Raw genomic sequence first — 23309 nt, 5'->3', positions numbered from 1 at the left:
ATGGCTGCCTGAGTGCCTGGGTGTCAGTATTTTTATGATTTACTGCTAGGCACTTATCTCTTGTTATTTTTGCGTTCGGCCTAAATCTACAATCCGCTTTGTGTCTCCAATTCGAATTAGGGGAGGAAGACACCTGTTAGTGGCCAATCAGTACCGAATGTTGTCAAACCTGAAAGCCCTCCAGTAAGCCCTAATAAATCCTATATAAAGATAACAATTACATTGAATGGCTATACACGCCTAAAATATTAATTTAAGATAAAAAAGCTACAATACGTATCAATACAATGATTTTTAGTTAGATCTCAGACCTACTCGTTTTAACACAACCGTAAAAAAAGAAATAGGTTTAGCTCTGTATGGGATCAATCATTGGTAGTATAATGATTATTGTATGGAGCTCACTCACAAAGTACTCAACGCATTAGTTCTCCCTGCTCGTGTATAGGCGGACGGTGGCAATCTGCGCCCATTGTGAGCTTCCTCTGTCCTTTGCCATTTAATAAATAAATGTAAGAGAATTTGTGCGAAATGAAGATTGTAGTGGCCGTGCTTGCCGCTGCTTCAGTTGTATACGGTGAGTAGAAACAAATAAACAAAATCACACCCGAATTTACAATATTAGTTAGGACTAGCATTTCGATCGTGATTCTGTCTGCATTTTTAGGGCTTTCGGATTTTGTATAAATTGCATTAAAATAAAAAGTCAATTAGTCCCTACATCCTTTTGTGAACTATATCGTGGAATTGATTAGCGTGTATATTAAAATATGTATATTATTTCATGGGGTTTATGTAAAGTTCTAAAGTTCTAAAAAGTGTTTGAACTCTACCAATCCGCAATTTTTATAACGTAGTAGCAGACGAGCATGCAATCCACCTGATGCTAAGTGGCTATTGCCGCCCACGGAAACCTGTAATCAATCCCAGATAGGATAAGATATTCCTGAGGACCTGAAGTAGGCCACAGATGCACTGCTACCCCTGAGGACTAAGCTGGAACGCCTCGGAAAAGTATGTTTCCCGTACCACATCCTTCAAACCAGAAAACAGCAGCGTCTAACACTACTGTTATGAGGCAGAAATAGGTGTGGCGATGGTGCCGCCGGAGTCGAACCACAAAGGTTCTACCACCACCTTCACTTGCATGGTAGACAATAGCCTAAACCCCTCTTATTCTAAGAGACCCGTATCCAGTAGTGAAACAGTAATGGGTTGACGACATCCCTTTTAGATTATTATGTCAAAGGGCTTTGAAACCGATATTAAATATGTACGTGACGTTAAATACAGGTAAATTCAATCAAAGGGAATCTATTATGCATGTATTAGTCCCCTAAAGTTCTACCTAATATTCCACGCCGCAATAAGCTGGTTTATGGTTAATTTCAAAGGCTCTTAGCTTTGAATTTATGACAGGGTTACATAAATATATTTTGTATTACATTCAGCTTTTGTACAAATTTAAGTTAATCTTGTTCATAGGTTATAAAGAAAGTGAATTTATTAATTGTTTTTACCCTGTCTTCTAGTCATTTCGCAAGGTGTTTCGTTATGGAGAAGAAGCGGCGAATGAAACTCCACGACACACATCTTTTGCGAAAACGTACCTACATTCTCTATATCTTTCTCAAAGGTCATGAAGTCCACCTCTATCAACATTTCCTACGTGAACTTTGACATCCTACCCATTACGACCCATTTCTATGCGCACCACCACATTTTTCCCACACCCATCAATCACATGGTACCTCCTTCACATTGTCAGAATGTATCTGTACCCCCGGCGCTAGACATAAACAAATATTTGAACAAAGATTTTGCTCACACATCTAAACACTTATTTCTTTAAATTTTCAACCTGTCACTCATGTCATGGACTTCTAGCAACTGGACTTCGCGCATGTGTAGCAGGCTCCGCACATATAAACCGACACCAAATGGCAAAGTGCAAATATTTGACGCAAGCTTTGAACAAATACTCAAATACCCGTGCTTCAATGTGTTCAAATATGTGTTCAAATGTTTGTGCTATGTCTGTCGCCGGCCTACGAACAATTCAATTTGTACGAGTATTCGACGAACACGCTTGAATAATTCGATTGAGTGATTTTATTCAATCAACCGTTTATTTATACCGTTAACAGGCTTAAGCGACTGCAAACTTTCTTTGACGGAGATAATTTAGTTTTCTTTATAAAGATCATCGTTGTAAAAATCTATATTAAACTTTTTGATGCGTAGACGGTAGAAGCGGCGAGTTGAATCAATTGAGAGATATTTTAAAAAAAATGATAAGTATATTTAATATTCACAGTTCACAGAAATAAAATATTCTACAGTTTATGTATGCATATATATTTTATATCACGGCGTGCGTAAATGGACGTTTTACGCACGCTTCGCGTGCGCAAAACCCCCATTTCCGACCCCGTAATATAAAATTTTATACAACACGCGGACGAAAAATGTTTTTCTGACTCGTGTGATTGCAGTCCTCGCCTGCGGCTCGGCCTGCAAACTCACACTTGTCAGAAAAAAATTTTTCGTCCTCGTATCGTAATGTACTATTTAATTCTGTTACATCGAGGGTTCCAGGTTCTTACGGCATGTGGGACAATTTTTTTGCCGCCCAAAATATAGTTAAACAAAACATAGATCTTCAAATCTTTCATAAATGAAATGTTGCCGCCCCCTTAAACGCGAATATCAATAATACTTTACCTAAGTTAAAACTACTTTATCATGTTTTACAGGTATCCAATACGATGGACTTAGAGGTAAGTTATCAATGATATTACTAAGTGATCTGTAAAACTTAGGCTTTGAAAATTAGATGCGCAAGTTCTTTTAATTTTTAAAGTTTTCAAAAACAGACCTTTTTTCAAAGCTTTAATTTTAATCGACTTACGAAAACTATCGAAGATATACATTTGACACATTTGCCCTCTATTTCTGTACCAACGGCGGAGGGTAATGTTTTTAACGTATGTAGGTATGACTCATTACTTGGCACGATCTGCAGCTTAAACGGCTCGACGGAATCTAATATATGAGGTGTCGTTAGATTCGACTAATCTATGTTAGATTCGTGTAAAATATGGGAATACAATACTTAGACTATGTAGGGGAGAGTTAGTGTAATTGTACCGCCGGTTTAATCGTACCACTCATGTATTTCCTATTAAATAAGCAATTATCTATACTAATATTATAAAGAGGAAAACTTTGTTTATTTGTTTGATTGTAATGAATAGGCTCAAAAACTACTGGACCGATTTTAAAAATTCTTTCACCATTCGAAAGCTACATTATCCACGAGTAACATAGGCTACATTTTATATGAAATATATTTGATAAATAGATTTTGAGGAGGCACAAAGTTTGCTGGGTCAGCTAGTTTCTAATATATCAATACGGAATTATGACTCATTGCAGTTCCACACCATCCCACTATTTGCAAATGGAATTTACTGCGACCTGTTTGTGCGAAAAAAATATTTTTCGCTCTTCGCCAATTTATTCAATTTTGTGGTTTTATTGATAGATCTTGTACCGCCGGTTTAATCGTACCACTCATGTATTTCCTATTAAATAAGCAATTATCTATACTAATATTATAAAGAGGAAAACTTTGTTTATTTAATAAATGATTTCTTTAATGATTTATATATTTTTTTTATTCAGCAGTACGATTTAACGCTCTGTGGTACAATTTAAATTGCTAGTGGTAACATTAAACCGCCTCGTTGGCTAAATCGTACCGATCGATAAATGATTTCTTTAATGATTTATATATTTTTTTTATTCAGCAGTACGATTTAACGCTCTGTGGTACAATTTAAATTGCTAGTGGTAACATTAAACCGCCTCGTTGGCTAAATCGTACCGATCGAAGACCTCCGGGAAAATTGATTTTTAAGGATGTTGAAACAAAGGTAGAGTCTTGATTTTCCTGTATTAAGTAGTCAAGATATGAAGCTATCATTCAATTGTTATTTCATCATTTAAACCTCATAGTTAAGTAATTATCGACGTTAAAGTGAAAAGTGGTACGATATAACCGACTTTCCCCTATTTAAGTAGTCGGGTTTTTATAATATTTTCAATAATAATAATCATTTATTTCAGACAATATAGACAAAGATACAAAAGTATAATTGAATACAGAGGTCCATATCATATATACCTTACAGACTAACATACATACTAATATATAGTTATAACTTATATTATAACTTTAACTTATATTATATTTTTGTTGTGTTTAGTTAGATTTGGCTGGTCAAATGCTTTGGCGGACAAAACGAACTTCTTCACTATTCCTCGTACGATGAGGGAAGCGGAGGGCAGAGGCTGGAGGCGACGGGAGATGCCTCCGGGAAACACGGGGATGCTACGCGAACTTCGTCTTTACTGCCCTTATGGGAGAGGCGTTTGTTCTTTGTACGATGCCAATGGATTCATTGCTGGGATTCAGATTGCTGTAAGATATATTTGTACTCGTATATATTTCTTAACTGACAAGTAATAAATGTAGGAGTAACTTAGGTGCACAGTTAAGGAGTAAGTACATAACTAAGATGTAGGTACTTATGCTGATTTCCGCTCTGAAAACATCCCTCAGGGCGTTGGCTTTATACCTTCACACGGTGTGGTAAGGGGACACTTGCATGAGACATCCTAACTGACCCTCAAAGGTAGCAACAGCAATGGATCTTGGCCTACCTCAGTGAAGATTCATCATCTGAAATGGATTATAGACGGTCCTGTGCCTCCGGTTGCGTTCCTTTGGAGATCTCGGAGCCTTCTACGCAGCGCCGAGGACGGCCACCGGGGGGTTTTAGTGCGGTAAGAATCCCGCATAACTTTGTGTCGCTCCCACAGCACCGGGTATCTTTTGAAGGTTTCCCCCTCGATAACAAAAAAAATGGTCCTGTGCAGCTGTCGCAACTTACCTACCATAATTTGCCTATTACAAGGGTTACAGCCATGAGAATGCTACAATTATTAATAACAAATAAGCGCAATGTCAAGAAGCATCTGGAACGAAATGAGTCAGTCGTACGTGCAGTAAACGGTCCTCGACCCTATTGGGTCTGTCTCGTTCAAATAAATTAGATAAACGGCGTATCCGTAACGCGATGAGAGTCATGCACGAGGAAGTTTGTATCGCATGGATAGATCGCAAATTTGTACATTGTACGTGCATATCCGACCTATATTTGAGACAGTTTTCGATAAACACCCGATTTTCATATTCGTTAAATGAGTTCCCAAAATGAATAATCATTTAGATAAACCTAACTGATTTTTTCTGTGTAGATTAATAGGGGACAAATTTAGATAAAAACTTTCCTAACTTTACTTACTTAAACTTAAGTAAAATCTTACCTTTAATTAAGCAAAAATCTTACGAATTGTAAAAACTTCACGTTATGTAATCGTTTGCGGAAACAATCTTACTTAACCCAAATTTTCATATAAGACTTAAGTAATTAAAAATTACACCTCTTCATAATTTTCTATTGTGCTTACCAATTAATTCCCTAACTGTTTTAGATCCCAGTACCAGATCTCACGACGTACGGGATGACGCCGGATAAACTACACATGGTGAGGTGGAGCCCTCCGCCGACAGAGGAGGATAGCTACACCGAGTACTGGACTGCCACACAGTACTTCGTATCTGAAGGTAACTACCAACCAAGCCACTCATACCCCAGTACAGCAGTTTTAAAGGTAGTAGAACCCTTTGTGGTTCGACTCCGGCGGCACTACGGCTCGTACCACAATACCTATTTCTGCTTAACAACAGCAGTGTTAAATGCTACTGTGTTCTGTTTCGACTGTTCGGGTGTGGTAAGGGAGACATACTTTTTCAATCGATTCCAGCTTAGTCTTCAGGGGTAGCGGCGCATGTACGGCCGACCTCTAGGGTAGGAAACTAATCTTATATGGGGTTGATTACAGATGTCTATGGGCGGCAGTAGCTAATCACAATCAGGTGGACTGCATGCTCGCTATTGAAATCAAACTCATCTTGTAGGTCTTGAAGTCATGTAATAATATAGTCACATAAACGGTACAGAGTAACGATATAACAATTATACGTAAGTAAGTTCACACTAGTGATTAGAAGTATTATAACTACACAAGTATCTCCGTTATTCGACTGTTCTTGCTGAAGTCTCCGACCAGAATGTCGCTCTCTGTTAATTCGAGCGCCGCCAAGGTGTCGTCCCCACTTCACCTACCCGCATCTGTTTTTAAACTGTAGTATCAAATGAGTCACTTATTACTTTAATGTAACGTTATAAAAATGTGATATCGTTAATATCCAAGCTTCTTATTAACGACGATAACATTCGGCCGTCCTGCTCACACGTTCGTCCTCGATCGTGTATGGTCTGATGCAAGAGCTGCAAAAGAAAACCAGTTGTTTAATGCCTAAGTCCAGAAGAGTTACACATTTTCTTGTAATACCGACTCGCACGTAAGAGGCCCGAACTGTTTATCAAAAACATGGCTTAAACTCTACGCATTTTCTTGCAATACCGACTCGCATGTAAAAAGCCCGAACTGTTGATCCGAACCAAGGCTTAAACTAGGTGATGTTCATATAGAATCACACTAGTTGTGTATTACCTAGGTTATAAATCTGCCCCAACAGTGTTCACCACGGATTTCTGTTGCAGGCATAGTTCATAAGGACTCTTTACATAAATGTCATATGCGCGACAGGTATTGAAGCGAATGCATTAGACCATTGTTAAATAATAAAACACACGGTTTAAACTAGGTGATGTTCATATAGGATCACTCTAGTCATGTATCACCGCAGTTTTTATACCTTGTTTACGATAACATTCGGCCAGTGCTCAACTCAAATTTACTCTAAAAATGCAATATTCACTCAATGTAATACATCCACCCAACATACATACATACATACACCCAACCATATGCATCACCAAGAGACACCCGCGAACATTACACTGCTCGAGGCATCTGCACTAATCCATCTTAACTACAGATAAATAAAAATCAAACTAAAAAAAGTTTCCTACACCTACAGTAATGACAACATCTAGCTGCCCACTTTACTTATGTCTGGATTCTAAGTCCAATAGTTAAATCTCCAACAACTATTGATTCGATAAAGTTACGCATCAGAATAACGACGTTTATCTTATTAGTCCATTTCGGAATGCTCAACAACCTGTTCAATAACTGTTATACTGATAGATAGATAGATCTATAGTTGGCCACTAAATGAATCTGTGCGACTCAAAATACTATTATAAAATTATTTTATTACTACTTAGTACTTCTTTTAATTATTACAATGTTATTTTATACAAATAGTTGCCTTTCCAATGTACGTCTTTTATCAACTGATGAAGCAGTATCAAAATAATAATATATCGTGAATATTTGAAATGAATGATATCAAAGTTAAAGACTAAATAATGGTAAACTAACCATGAATTTCACACAATATAACACGTATAAGTTGTATGAACCCAATTTTTTTACGTTATTTATCACAAATTCAAATTATTTCTTTCAAAGTAGGGCCACATAACCCACTTTTGAAAGTCAGAAAGAAATTTCATTACATTAAATTGAATTTATATTCAGTTATAATAATACATACTATTACATGAATTTCAAAATTTAATTAACAAAGCAAAGGACCCATGCGTTCACGTCAGCGACATACTTGTCAATTGTGTATGGCTTAACTACTTAACTTTTTTTTTTTTTTTTATTTCACCAAAAGTTTTAAATTAAGATTCCCATAAGGAAGTTATAGTTTGGGCTATTTTACTGTAAAAGTTATGCATTATACTAAGGAACATTTGCTAGACTTTACGCAAACGTCGTTTTTAAAAAAAAAAATCAAATAATGTTATGGAAAGAATAAACACATTAAAATGGTCCGTTAATCTAAACGGAGTTTAAACAGACCTTGTCTTACATTGAGTTCCTCGGAAGCGGATTTTTTTTTTTTTTTTTTCCGTAGGTAGTTATCAAACGGATAGTGTTATTGAATACACACTCGTAAACTACCTACCAAGAAAAATGACTTCAGAAACCGGCCATTATTTAACTATACTTATTTGTGTCTACAACTGATAAAAGATTTTTTTTAAACACGCTTTTATTTTTGCCACGCTTTTATTAACTTGACCTGTATGTATGTAACGGAATATTTGAATTCGATTTTTACCTACTTTGAACGGTCAGATTTATTTAAAAATTTTGAAATACCTATGACATGACATGATTTTAATAATCTTGTCCGATTCTAATTTTGTCTCATCACGATCGTCAGATTTAAAACTATAACTGTTTTACATAACATGTGGCTCCTTATCAATCACAACCTAAAATTTCTATGACCTGAAAAAGGTCTATTAAAGTTGATCATGATTTTATACCAGCCAGCCAAACAAACAGTTAGTCAAACTATCTTATGATACACCTTATTACCGAACAATTCATATTTATTATATATATTTCAAACGCCTCGGCTTCACCTGACTTTTATATAGTTTGTAATAAAAATTATATTAGTGCGTAATATCTATATAGATTATATTAATATAATATGTATCATTTACAACCAACACTCTCAAGGAGATGCTCGATGTTTCTATAGAGAAAACCTAGACATGACGCAATTGTGAACCGTATGAAATTTATATGAAAAGTAAATTATTGTATAAGAAAATCCCATCGAAATGTACCTATGCTTTTATTTGATTACATTATTATTCATTTGGCTATGATATACATATAATAAGAATGAAATCTTCACGTGTTTACATCGAATATATTTGAAAAAGAAAAATTGTCTGTCGGTTTGTATATTTGAAAATGCATTAAAACCAAAACTACGAAGTCGATGTCAAAAGTATACATTTTTTTTAAAAAAACATTACATGACCAGGTAATGGACAATTCCAAATTACTAACGTACTCCGTGATCTTGATAGAGGGCATTGTATAATTCAAATTATATTTTGAATCCACATGAACAAAGTCGCAGGCAAGACTCGTTTTAAAAATGCAATTCAAATTATATTTTGAATCCACATGAACAAAGTCGCAGGCAAGACTCGTTTTAAAAATGCAATTCAAATTATATTCTGACTCCACATGAACAAAGTCGCAGGCAAGACTCATTTTAAATATGGTATACAAGAGACTATCTAAATTTATGTAGGCTTCAGTGACCGTTTCTCACTTAATACGTATAATAACTTAATTGCTGTAACTTGTAAATAGAACTAAGCTCAAGTTATAAAAGCATCAATTTATTATTATTATTATTATTATTTTACTTAAAATAATTTATTCTCAATCCCATACAAAGTGGATCCCGTTTATCATTTCGTAAATGGCTCACATAATTAATAATATCGATAGTCTAAGCGTCTCAACGTTTAAGGTACAAACTTCATTTACCAGTATTTGATAGTGCCCAATTTTCAAACCAAAAGGACGTGTAATGTGTCAAATTCAAATTGAAATTTAAAGATTTAAAATTACGAGATGTAAAGAAATATTAATACAAAACGAAACGTTGCATACTAAATTTAAAACAGACATTTAATATTATGTATAAGTGAGTCAGTCTGAAGTAGAATGGGAGATAAGAGAGATATTTTTATATATAATATTCCAAAGACCGCTGCGCATAAGTTTCTCAGTTTTCTTATAGATCATTAACTAATGTGCATTTATACTTTATGGGAGTCAAAACACAGTAGTACACAGTACTGCGTGAATTCGCCTAGAATTGATGGAAATCTAAATTTGGCAACGTACGTATGCTTCTTTCATAACAATTACGTATCAAGTATATGAAATCAAAAGGAAACTTTCATTGATTTATAAAATGAAAATGTGAACAATGTAGATGTGAATGCAAGTTTATTTTTAAATATAGTCAATTAATATCCAAAAAAAAAAAAAAAAAAACAATAAACCTTAAACTCATTTACCATTTCCCTCCTGGGTACACTCAGCCACTCAATACCGTGGTCGTGATACTTTTTTGCAGGCAGTTAAATATGTACCACGTAGATATTATACATTTCTGTACAATTATGAATAATCAAAATTTTGCAACTTAATAAACGTGTCACTTATATCAAGTAGGTATACTGTACTCTGTAACTGCGTTTGTTGCTACCGCATAGTCCCTTCCATACAATAAAAACAAACGCATATACGTAAACCCCGTTTGAAACATTAAAAGTTATCAAAAATAAATTCAAATCTAACCTGTATGCAATTTCTGGCGTACATTAGCCTATATTAACAACCATTAGGTTCCCATATCTATAAAGCCTGACATTTAAGATTAAAGATCCTTAAAATATTTTCATAAGTACGTGTATTTCTATATATTTCAAAGTAGGTGTAACTTTAGAACAATTAGGATTTACTTTTTACACCACAGAATTTAACCAAATGGACAGATTTACCACAAGAACTGCCTTGCAAAATTACTTTTAGACACTTCTTCACAGAAAATGCACTTATTTTGAAGTAAACACCTCAGTTTACAATGTTAACAAGTAATTTGATAAGAGTAAAGTTTGTTCACAAAATTTAAGTATATCATTTTCAGAGGGTATTAACATTTCATTGAATTACTAGTCTCAATCTATCCATTTTCTTAATTCAAATGAGTTTTCCCTTACATCAACGACATTTATCTACCCCCATTTTTACTTATTCTACCAAGATGAATTCACATATGACATAATAATGTTTTAACTCACGGTTTTTATTCCTGTGTCAAGTATGTTCGTACTTACGAATCGCCGTCCATGATTGTGAGCTGGTTCTTGTACACTTCTGATGAAATCAAACTCATCTTGTAGGTCTTGAAGTCATGTAATAATATAGTCACATAAACGGTACAGAGTAACGATATAACAATTATACGTAAGTAAGTTCACACTAGTGATTAGAAGTATTATAACTACACAAGTATCTCCGTTATTCGACTGTTCTTGCTGAAGTCTCCGACCAGAATGTCGCTCTCTGTTAATTCGAGCGCCGCCAAGGTGTCGTCCCCACTTCACCTACCCGCATCTGTTTTTAAACTGTAGTATCAAATGAGTCACTTATTACTTTAATGTAACGTTATAAAAATGTGATATCGTTAATATCCAAGCTTCTTATTAACGACGATAACACTATATTATAAAAAAAGCCTCAATACCCACATCATATCTATTTAGGATTGTAAAGATAATCGTAACTTAACATCCAGTGAACTACACGCACGTTACCTACTTCAATATCAAAACAATAATTTAGTAGCGTGCTTAGCGTTTCCTAATATAACTAAAAAAAGATAAACTATTCCTAGATAACTAAATAAATATAGATCAAAAAACTAAAAAACACGCTTTTATGATAAAATCAATAAATAATTTTCAATCTAGGAATCAATTAAGGAACAGTAAATAGTATAATTGTGAAAAAAGCGTGGGGTGCTCCATGCGCGAAAAGGGTGCGATATGCGATATGCGTATCCTTTTATTAACTTGGGGTGCGAAAAGCACCCCAAGTTAATAAAAGAATAACAAAATGATATTCACCTTTACAGAGTCGTTGAAAGCTGGCGCCGGTCCGCAAGTGGAGAATGGTGCAACGCTGCAGGACGGTGGCGTGTGGGTCACGGGACCGGATAAGAAGCTCATGAGGATTCCCACCACGGAGGCAGAGCTCAACACCACCGCTTTCAAGAAGCAGAATTGCGTGCCGAATATGGGTAACATCATTACGTTTTGACAAACCTTCACACAGACACACACGCTCACTCATATTATTTTATGTACTAGTATTTATCTCTTACTATACCGAATACAATTTTGATTTTATATATAACGGGTAAATTAGTGGTTTTAATTTCTTTTTGCTGATATTTCGAACGCGTTACATAGATCGTGGTCACGGCGGAACTGAGGTGGAGGGAAGACTCCGTTGACATGAACTAGTGATAGATTAATCTATCTACCCTCTTTGTTCTTATTCTTTAGGCACAATGTCACGCTCCGGTTGCGTTCCTTTGGAGATCCCGGAGCCCTCAACGCAGCGCGGAGGACGGCCACCGGGGGGGTTTTAGTGCGGTAAAAATCCCACATAACTCGGCGTCGCTCCCACGTCGTCGGGTACCTTTTGAAGGTTTCCCCCTCGACAAAAAAAAAAAAAGGCACAATGTCACGACACCTGTATTTTCACGCACTAAACTTTTCACTATTTGTGATTATCTACATAAAGAAACCATTGATTTATATACCTACAACCTATGTATAAAAAGTAAAACAGGATGTATATTGTATATGCATAGCATATAACATACCTGTATATGTACCTACATATACATGTTGGTACATGTACATAGCAAAATTAGTTTCGTATGACATACATACTAGGTATAAATGCCTCTCCCTGTAGTTCTGGGACTAGAATAGGGCTATGGTATCCCCTGCCTGTCGTAAGAGGCGGCTGAAAGGGGCTTCCGGGGTTGCGGGCGGCAAGAGTGGGAGCTCGAACCGTCCAGTATGCGACTCCGGGAAGGACGGCGGTAAGTGTGGTCGCAAACCGTCGTAAACACCAGATGGTTTGGGAGGAGCGAAAACTGCTCCCCCAGGGCAGACCCCGATCGGGGCATCGCGTTTGGAGGACTTCGGTTGCGTTCCGTCGGAGATCCCGGAGTTCTCCAGCAAGCGTTGAGGACGGCCACCGGGGGGTTTTAGTGCGGTAAAAATCCCACATAACCCGGCGTCGCTCCCACGTCGTCGGGTACCTTTTAAAGATTTCCCCCTCGTTAAGAAAAAAAAAAGGTATAAATGCCTGAATGACTTTCTAACGAGGTTTTGAATACCAATTGTTTTATTAATGATCATTGAACGTATCTTAAAAATAGTTAAGAGTTCCTTTGTTTAACTACATTTGCATCTATTTTTTAACTATTATTATTAAGTCTACTCCTCATTTTCAGGTACCCATTACTTCTACAACATGACGACAGCGATGCGTTGCGAGAACTACTACCCATGGTTCGCGATGACCACAAAGGGCGACCTGGTGGCCACAGGGTTCAGCGCCTTTGCGAGACTCAACAGACAGTACCAACGGGAGTGGTTCGAAAGGGCACCGGCTAATCGGGAACGGTATCAGGTTAGTTTCAAATATCCGAAAACTGATACAATGATAATGCACAAACGTAGTAGGACTGTGAAAGCCTTGTCGTTAAGAAACTCGGCCTCTCGATGGAGAGGTGCGTGAAGGAAAACACCGTGAGGAAATCTGCACACCTGAGAGATTTATATTTAAAAAATCTGAAAGGTATGTGAAATCTACAAATACGCACGTGGTCAGCGCGGTGTACTATGGGCTATGGCCTAATCCTTCTCATTCTGAAAGAAGACCCGTGCGCAGCAGTGGGACAATAATGGGTTGATGATGATGATGTGGAAGATGTGTGTTTTCTTGTGCTTGGGCTTTCCCTGGTAACTTTTAATAAATTTAGTAGAATGTACTGTTTCTAATGATTCAATATGACTTGTCTTAAATTATTTCGTTATCTTTCTTTTTATCATAGTTAAATCATTTCTTTACGTCTCTACATTTGCAGATACTAACCCCAAGAGCGCCGGACTGCTTCTTCAAGTGGGCGGGGAATTATTCCTCGATATCCCTTCACATTTATTACGTGGACAAGCCCTGGGAAATTCAGTGCCGGTATTCATAACAATATTTACTTTCTGTACTGCAGACAAACATAAAATAATACAACAAAATATTAATAAGAATACATGAAAAGAGCGATATAATTTTGTTTACAATTCACACGTCGTAAACAAGAAGAAATAACACACAGAACATATTCAATAATAAATATATTAAACTAAAAAAGTGTTAAAAAATATATATTATTTTCCTTCAATTAAAAGAAAACCGAACTCCCCATCTATTCTTACAAATTTTCACAGTCAAAGACGTAACATACTACAAAGTTCAAAAATTGTCATTGTGTAGTATTCATTAGATAATAAATTACTGTTAAGATTTTATTATATATTATTTATTTGTAAAACGTTTTATTCAAGTATTGTTTTACTTCCAGAACCGGAGACTCCATACAAATTCCTTCACTCGACAACAGGCTACTTTTCAACGTCTTCAAGTTCATGAATAAGGTCTACGACGAAATAAAACTGTGGTTTTATCAAACGCCGGAAGCCAAAATTTAAATAAACATTTTAAACTTGTAGAATAGGAGCATTAATTTCTTTAATTTTTTTAATAAAAATTTGCCTATAATATCAAAAAATATTTGGGTTTTATTTAAATATAATCATATTTGTTACACCAACTTTCTACTCTTATGTTCTTCTCGCGACCCGGCATCGAGCGTCCAGAGGAACGCCGCGGAGTTTTAGCACAGTATAAGTGGTTTTAGTCGGTAAGAGTCCGACATTCCCTCCCCCGGGCGGAAGGGAATCCATGAGGATTACTCCGCGTAAAAAATAGTACATTACAATACGAGTCAGAAAAACATTTTTCGTCCGCGTGTTGTATAAATTTTTATATTACGGGGTCGGAAATGGGGGTTAAACGGGGGGGGGGGGGGGTAAAACGTCCATTTACGCACGCCGTGATATAAAATATATATTATGAGTAGGTAAGTACATAATTATTTCATGATAAATTGATCAATCCTTCAGCCTTTACGACAACCAAATAAAACCTAGAAAAACGAGATGTGCGGTAGTTAGTAGCGAGTAGCGCCTACGGACATTTAATTTGTTTTGGCCATAGACTTAGATTTTTTTCGCTACGCTATTTGGGCCTACACAAGATGGAACGTACCCTAATTCGCCCACAGACACGTGCCTAGCACACGTTTTCCACAAAACAATATCGCTTTAACCTGTAGTTTTAACACAATACTTCTCGGGGTTCAACTACTTTTAATTCAAGTCATGCAGTACTTCCCATGGGAATGTTATGTTAATCTTTTAATTTTCACCATGTAGTAGCCATCGTCACCGCCATTGGTTACTAAGCAATAAAACATATATAAATATATCTTTAAATCTAAAACATATATAAATATATCTATATATCTTTAAATCTGAGGACAGCGCTTATCTACTGATGACCTAATAGGTAATTATTAATTAAATCAGCTTCTTGTTCCGTGATTTAAACACTAAAACGCTTTTATAGTCAAACTATCTCTGTCGATTATTAGATTAGCTGTCGATCTATCATGCAGTTACTTTGCTTATGAACTTCCTCTATGACAAAGTTATTAAAATTGTGTATTTTCATCGGTTGATAATTGTTCAAACTGACCGTTTAAGGTGTGTAAAAATCGAGTTCAAAGATTCCGTTACATATATTTTTATACACATAGGTACAGGTCAAGCTAATAAAAGCGTGTTAAAAATGTAAAAAAAGGATCATAATGAACTACATGAAGAACATTTAATAGAATAATGAAATAAAAGATAATGAGAAAATAAAAGATAAAAAAAAACTGTCAATTTAATATTTAAATTTTTAACTATTCCATTTGTAACTACTACAATATCTAAATTGGTCACTAAGCGGGAGAAATCGCGGCAAAAGGTAGTGAAATCATATTTTTCAATTGTTGGAGAATGATAAGATATAATTTGTTTATTAATTATCACAATATCAGATACGCGTGATTTAAATCTCATATCTTATTAATTAGTAATCTAAAGAAAATGAGTCAACAGTTTAAAGGTATTAACGCACGATGTTCTTCTATTTTATTTATGAATTTCGAAGTAGTAATTTCGAAGTGGTATCAAGATAAACGCATTGAAAGATTATTAGGCCTATTTTTTTCATTTTAGGGGTCCGTACCAACTCTACTCTTTGGTGCGTAACTAAAATGATAAGAACGGGACCATAAAACAATTTAAGAAATTGCTTTCCGCTGTCTGTCCTTCAATCACAAGGCTCAATAGACACCTGATTTTTTACACAGTATGTATAACAGAGGCCCTAATAATAACGTCACGTCGCACGTCATCAACCCATTATTGTCCCACTGTTGGGCAGGGGTCTCATCTCAGCATGAGAAGGATTAGGCCATAGTCCACCGCGCTGGCCAAGTGCGTTTTGGTAGACTTCACATGTTTTTGAGATTTTTTATATAAATCTCTCAGGTTTAAGCAAGTGATAATTAATTTCTAATACGCACATAATACCAATAAAAACAAATACTAAAAATAAAAGAGGTTGACAATAAATGGGGTCGCCATACAAGAAACAGCTATTTTTCGGCGCATGTCTCTTTACTTTATCAAACCGTTATTTCCTTAAACCAGACTTACCTTTGGAATCATGATAATTATCAAGAACTCGTAGTCCTATCAACAAAAAAATAATAATCAAGGTACTACATCATAATGACAATTGTGTATATTTATAAAATAACGGGTTATGAATTTAGATAACCGGGATGCCAGTGCAATCACTTGAGAACTTGCAGTAAAATAAATTTGTGAAGTAAATATTGCAGCTATAGATATCAAGTTGGTACCTATTGGGTTGTTCGGAAAGTAATTTCGTTTTTTCCCGATAGAGGATTTAATTGTATTTTTTCACAGCTAACTTCACACTTTAGTCGCATTTTCATTATATGTTTTTACAGCTGATATAGCAAGGCTTGTGTGTGAATAAGTTCAATTGATTTTATGCAATAGTTTTTGGTGTGTGCCCTTTTAAATATGGAGAGCAATAAGCAGCACTTTCGTCATATTTTACTTTTTAACTATAGAGAAGGTAAAAATACTGTTCAAGTCAGAAAAAAATTAACTAATGGGTATGGAGAAGATGTGTTGTCAGTACGCCAGTGGCAGAACTGGTTTACAAATTAAGAACGTGGAATCACGCTCCTACCAGAAAGATGGCTTAAGGCCGCGTTTCCCAACCTGGGGGTCCGCGAATATATCTATAGGGGTCCGCGGTGTCATCTCTGGACAATACATAAATCGCTCATTAAATGCAAAAGGGCCGCTTTACTGCTTTTTTCAACCTATGTGAAAAGGCATTCTCTACTTGTTTATACAAAAAACAAATACAGAAACAGATTACAAGTAGAATATGATTTGAGATGACAGTTTAGTAGCAACATCAACCCGAATATCCCTGATTTAGTTGCAAAAAAGCAACACCAACCTTCACATTCTTTTTTTTCATATTTTTCATAATAAACGGTTATAATTAGGTAATTATACAAAGGTAAAAAACAAATACAAAAGGTTTTGTATTATCTAAAATAAATACCTAATCCGTTCTTTTCTGTTTATTTTATTAAGGGGGTCCGTGAAAAGTGCTTGATTTCCTAAGGGTCCGTGGACTGAAAAAGGTTGGGAAACGCTGGCTTAAGGTGTTGGGCCAAAATGGCCAATATAAATATTTATTATTAATTTTATAAAATATTTATTCATTATAAGAAAATTGTCTTTCATTTTCACAAAAATAAACGAAATTACTTTCCGAACAACCAAAAGATACCGATTTTTAAATATACCTATTGAAGTCCGGGTTCAAAGGGGCATCACCAAATTTTTGACGCATATCGATAATTAATTATTATCGCTCGCTTTTACATGAAAATGATTTTCAAAGTAAGATTCGTACTCACACATGAAGGGTTCCGTACCACCAAATTTGTTTTATTTTTAAAAAGATTTATTATATAAATTAATTAATGATCACTTGCTTTAACGGGACATTAAAAACATCGTCAGGAAACCTGCATATCTGAGGAAGAGAGATCTTGAGACAAAGAAAGTTCTCAAAGGTATGTGAAGTCTACCAATACGCACTAGGCCAGCGCGGGACTATGGTCTAATCGTTCTCATCCTGAGACCCGTGCCCAGCAGTGGGACAGTAGAGTGGGTGGCCGGAGCCTGCATTCTTTAAAACGGCTCTGCTGTTTTACACGGAAATAAGTCGAAGAAATAACAACGAAGTACCTACCTAAATAAAATCATGATAGGAGTTTCAACTATCTTCGCAATCAGGAGGCCCATCTTTCCGATTACCCATCCATTATCCAGTAGGCATTATCAAGTAGAAAAACATACGATAAAATAGTCCACTTATATAATTACCAAACGTAAGACCTCTCAGTAGCTGTAAGGCCACCGACGAGTCAAAATGAAACATGTTTTAGTGTTTTTTGCCCTCCTGGCGGCCGGTTCCGGTAAGTTAATTCAGTAATATAATAAATATATACAAATATTTTAAGATTATGAACTATAGACACATTGACCGAAGTATTTTGGTGTCATGATTGATAACACATAATGAGGACTAACTAGCCTTTTTATATCCTACTGGGGAAAGCTGGATGCATTGGATTGAAGCAACTTGGTAGAGTATGGTCCATAATCATAGTCCATAAGTGACAACCCAAAAACAAATTGGTGAGCTCTGGCGGCACTACCGCCATACCTATTTCTGCCTAATAACGGCGTGCTAAGTGCTTCTTTATTCTGATTTAAAGGGTGTGGTAAGAGAGACATACTTTACTGGACCAGTAGTTGACTGACTGACAGAGCTGGAAATTGTCAGTTAAGCTTATAAAATATAGATATAAAAAATAGACAGCCGTTAATTTAACAATAACGATGTTTACTCTACGAGGCAGTTATATAGGATGGACATGAATCTTCCGACACATTAAAAAAGGTCCAGGCAAATAAAAAAACTTGTGAAGAAGATATTTATTTACATATACCTATTTCAAAATTTAAAAAATGTTTTTTTTCCTTTTCAGCATTTAAACCGGGTTTAAGGGGTAAGAACATTTTGATCATGATTAATGGTAACACTACATAACCTACTATTATAATTGAACACATACAACACAAATCCTAACCTTGTTACAAATCAGCTAATTCTGTTGCAACGAAGATTGTGGATTTGATACACGATTAGAAGTAACTTTACGAATAATATACACGCAGTACCTATACATAGGTACACTTAATAGGTTATATTTTTAAGTGTTTTAAAATAGTCTACTTGTTGGTATAAATGGTTAACTAGTTGTTACAATGGTTCTACACTTACAGCCTCACACTTAAATTCCCTATGTAGGGTTATAAGTGTGATGAGGTGACGCACACAAAAATGAATACACGAACACCTGGATCCAGAATGAACATCTTAATCCATCATTTAGATACCTTTCTATCTGGCCGGATATTGAACCCGAAACCCTCTGCGTGTCAAGCGAAGGGCCACGCGGGTCGTCAACTTCTTAATTTATGTATATTTTACTAATATATATCTCAAAAATCATATAGCAAAATTCAGCGTGGGCCTCTTTCCCGGGAGAGACTTCTTCTTCGACATTCCTCGCAAAATCGCCGATGCCGTCGCCCACGACTGGACGCCGCGGGAGCGCCCAGAGACGAGTAGTTCACTGGCCAGCTTAGTCATGTACTGCTACGATGGTAACTACATCTGCGCCATGTACGACCCAGACACCGAGTTTGTGGCTGGCTTACAAGTTTCCGTAAGTAGCTGAGTAAATCGACGGTCCCTACGTATAAAGCGATATGTCAAAAATGGCAATTTTTTTTTATTGCACATACGGCTTTGGATTGTCCATACGCGTATGCCTATATAAGATTTTTCTTTAAATATGATGTATTTTACTAGATTTACCATTCGTATAAGAGAACAAGTATAACATTTACGGGAAATAGGTGTCGTAAATGCGGATATCTCCTACTTATCGCTTTGTACGATGTGTTAAAAAGCGCGCCACTCGGCATGAACGCGGTCATGTCTAACTTAACATCACGTCTAAAAAGCATATTTTCCGCTATAAATAATAAGTAAGAACACAAAAAAAATGTTATTGTTTTTCTAAGCTACAAAAGTAAGATATCAATGTAAAATCTGTTGTATCTCAGACTTGTCTGGCATACTTTTATTCGCCTTTTTTACGTAGAAACAGTCATCTGTCAGTTTTTTCTGGTAAATATAAAAAAATACAATATTTAAAAATACTAGTACAAAGTTTCGAAAGCTATAACAACATTATAAAAAAAATATTCTTAGAATTGTATAGAGAATTATTTCTAGAGTGGTTTGAACATTAATTACGCTCTCCTGTAAACCTGCGTTTTTGACATGTCGCTTTATACGTAGGGACCGTCGAAATATAGGGTAGGTTCTGCTTATAGTAAGTTACAAATACTTTTAGATACCAAAAGATTTGGAAGAACAAAAAAAACAGACAACGCCTCGTCGACACTGCAGAAAAATTGCAATTGACTTTGAGTATCATTTCAGTTCATTTAAATGTTGGAAATTTTCAGTTTTTCTGCCTGTATTTTGTACATATATCTATCATTCTTATCGAACGCAATTATCATTATTTGCAAAATATGATTGCGTTCGTAATCGTGTATGGATATAAGATATTTTTGCTTATTACATTAATTACGCAAATGATGTTTAAATATTTTGTTAAAGGCTGTTTTATTTTTTATTGGCCTACGGACTTATAGTTCATGAATAAATAAATAATTTATCGTATCTACTAGTAAATCGAGCTCACAGCTATTAACACTTTTTTCAGCTACCTTTAAATGAGTTCACTGATGCAAAATTTGACTGGGAAGTGCAAGGCTTCAAACCCTGGACTCCATCCGTCGACGCTGATGCTGAGTCCGTTACCTATATGATCAAGGAATTGTACTTCATTTCTGAAGGTAATTACTAATTGTCTTATCGACCTACCATATCCATCTACATATATGGTAGACATCTATAAGGTAATCGACCATTAAATAAGCAAGTTCATCAGTTTTGCTGTCAAGCATTGTCTGATTTTGTTACACCTCATATTTTTATTTGTCTTAACCATAGATATATTATCCTACTGACGTACGATCTATGGTCGTAACTAAGAAGAGTTCTGCCACCATTAAACATTACGAGACAACATAGAGTATTATTATTTACATGTGAGACATACAACAACACATACAACCAATATCGTATACAATACAATATAGGTACCTAATTACCTATCCCATTATTAGAAACATGTAATAAAGTCGGTTTCACTTTTTACGACAATGTTTAATTTTTATAATAATGTTCGTAATTAAAAATGATAAATAGGTTCCTGTTAACCGACTTAAAAAAAATTACCTTATGTAGGTAATATCTTTGTAAGATTGTATGTCCGAGATTTTACTACTACCACAGTATAAGGATATATAATCCTTATACTGTGCTACTACTGATTCAATTTGGATGGGGAAAGCCCCATCCCGCCCCATATCCCGCGTCGTATTGACATTTTTATAATCTCAATTTCAAGCAACCCTGATGAAGAACAAGGAAGAACGTCTCCAAGTAGTACAATCTGACGAAATACTGACGGAAGACGCTGTGTGGGTCACCGGCTTCAACGGGGACCTTATGAAAATACCTACCACCGAGACCGGCATAGCTAACAGTGGTTTCACTGAACAAGCCTGTATTGTATGGATGGGTGGGTTTAAAATTTGTATTTCATCCGCATAGTTAGATATGTTCATTTAACTATTTATTGAGTCATCTACATCCTAATTAATGTATTATTTGTTACCAATAAATAACTTCTAAACACTTTTTACCAAGCGGAAGAACAGCTTCCAGACCGTCCAAACAATTCCGTCCAAAGATTCGGGTTTATCCTACTTTAGATTATTACAAATTTCTGTTTAATATGAGCTTTAAAAATACGACCGATTTTAGTTTTTTTTTTTTAATATAGGAGTAACAGACGAGCATGCAGTCCACCTGACCGTAAGTGCCTACTGCCGCCCATGGACGTCTGTAATCAACCCCAGATAGGATTAGATAAAATTGTCTATCACCTAAAATCTAAATCATACTCTGCTTTTAGTTTGGTTTAGTTTGAAGTTTGATTTGAAAGTAGATTACTTTGAAATTGATCTAAACAGTCGCTTGTTAGATTAAATCCTTAGCATTGGATTAATCCTTATAATTTACAGGTCGTCATTACTACTACAATATGTCGTCTGCGACCGAGTGCACCTCGGACTCCATTCTGAACTGGTTCCCGCTGGTGGACGGCGGCAAGCTTATCGCGATGGGATTCATGGTCGTCGGAGTCTTACCAGAGAAGTCAGGACAGAGATTTTGGTTTGAAAGGCCCGCAACGCTGGCTGTTAAGGTAAATATACTGTATACTAGCTGACCCGGCAAACGTTGTGTTGTCATATAAATAAAAAAATGTTAAGGGTGAACAACCCTTATCACTTACGGGTTTGAAAAATAGATAGAATATTTGAAACTGCGATGGTAGCGAAGTCTGTCGAATCCAATGTGAAACATTCCAAAATCAACAACTACTTACGAATTAAAAATTAATGGACTAAATTGTGAATCTAAACCATTCTCAATTCCCCTTGAACACACAACAAATTTCATCAAAATCAGTCCAGTCGTTTAGGAGGAGTTTAATGACATACACACGCACATAAGAAATATATATATATATATATATATATATATATAAAGACAAAGAAGTGCAGCGCTTAGTACTGCTGTTATTAAGAAATAGGTATTGCGGTGGTGGCGCCGGAGAACGTTGGTCGAACCACAGATGGTTCTACCACCTTCGGTATGCGTTTTAAATCTGCTTCTACGGCCCCTAACTATCTACTTCAATCATAACAACCAGGACAGAGGACTCAATGTGCCCGCCGAAACACGCACCCTTCCCAGTTCCGCATAAAAATGGAGTAGCGGTCACCCATCTACCTTCCAATCGCGTCTGTGGTAGCTTAACTTCGTAAATTAGTAAGTGCTCATATCCAAACAATAACTAAAATGTATCTTTTTTCAGACTATCGTCCCTAGGGGTCCAACGTGCCTGTACGACTTGGCAGACGATCCAACCGTTACCACAATGCATATTTACTTCATTGACAGTCCCTGGACCATCGGATGTCCTTTGTGGTAATTCAAGTATATTACGAAATTAGTTCAAATGTTTTATTATATTTTGTTGAATAAACTGAAATGAAAAACATTTGCACTTTATTTAATTAATAATCCTGTAGGATCTTTGTCATATTTATACCGAATAATTTATATAATATTGTGTTGGTATTAGTCAAATTTCAACTCAAGTACAGTGATTTCATTAAACCATATACCAATCCGATCATTTTCGAATTTTT

General features: G+C 35.8%; 1 protein-coding gene across 1 annotated transcript; it reads left to right on the top strand.

The window, feature by feature from the left end:
* Positions 1–386: 386 nt before the first annotated feature.
* On the top strand, positions 387–23160 carry LOC140742566 (uncharacterized). The gene is made up of 15 exons (XM_073073469.1): positions 387–577; positions 2757–2780; positions 4272–4486; positions 5563–5695; positions 11639–11803; positions 13037–13215; positions 13673–13779; positions 14165–14279; positions 16927–17002; positions 18869–18889; positions 19401–19612; positions 20687–20819; positions 21437–21610; positions 22116–22297; positions 22973–23160. Exons 1-15 carry the CDS (start codon positions 532–534, stop codon positions 23087–23089), a joined length of 1899 nt encoding a protein of 632 aa, XP_072929570.1. The 5' UTR covers positions 387–531; the 3' UTR covers positions 23090–23160.
* The last annotated feature ends 149 nt before the right edge of the window (positions 23161–23309 follow it).

Source organism: Epargyreus clarus, unplaced genomic scaffold (genome assembly GCF_041222505.1).
Source record: "Epargyreus clarus isolate Ecla_fem2 unplaced genomic scaffold, WU_Ecla_fem_2.2 ptg000006l, whole genome shotgun sequence".
NCBI lineage: Eukaryota > Metazoa > Arthropoda > Insecta > Lepidoptera > Hesperiidae > Epargyreus > Epargyreus clarus.
The sequence above is the reverse complement of the archived record's forward strand: the minus strand, read 5'-3'. Positions and strand labels throughout refer to the sequence as shown.

What these genes read in the sequence shown, in the direction of transcription:
- LOC140742566 (XM_073073469.1), top strand. Translation starts at nt 532, where the DNA reads ATGAAGATTGTAGTGGCCGTGCTTGCCGCTGCTTCAGTTGTATACG. An exon ending in TGGCTGGCTTACAAGTTTCC is followed by an intron (nt 19,613 to 20,686) that starts GTAAGTAGCTGA and finishes CACTTTTTTCAG; the next exon opens with CTACCTTTAAATGAGTTCAC. An exon ending in CCGCAACGCTGGCTGTTAAG is followed by an intron (nt 22,298 to 22,972) that starts GTAAATATACTG and finishes ATCTTTTTTCAG; the next exon opens with ACTATCGTCCCTAGGGGTCC.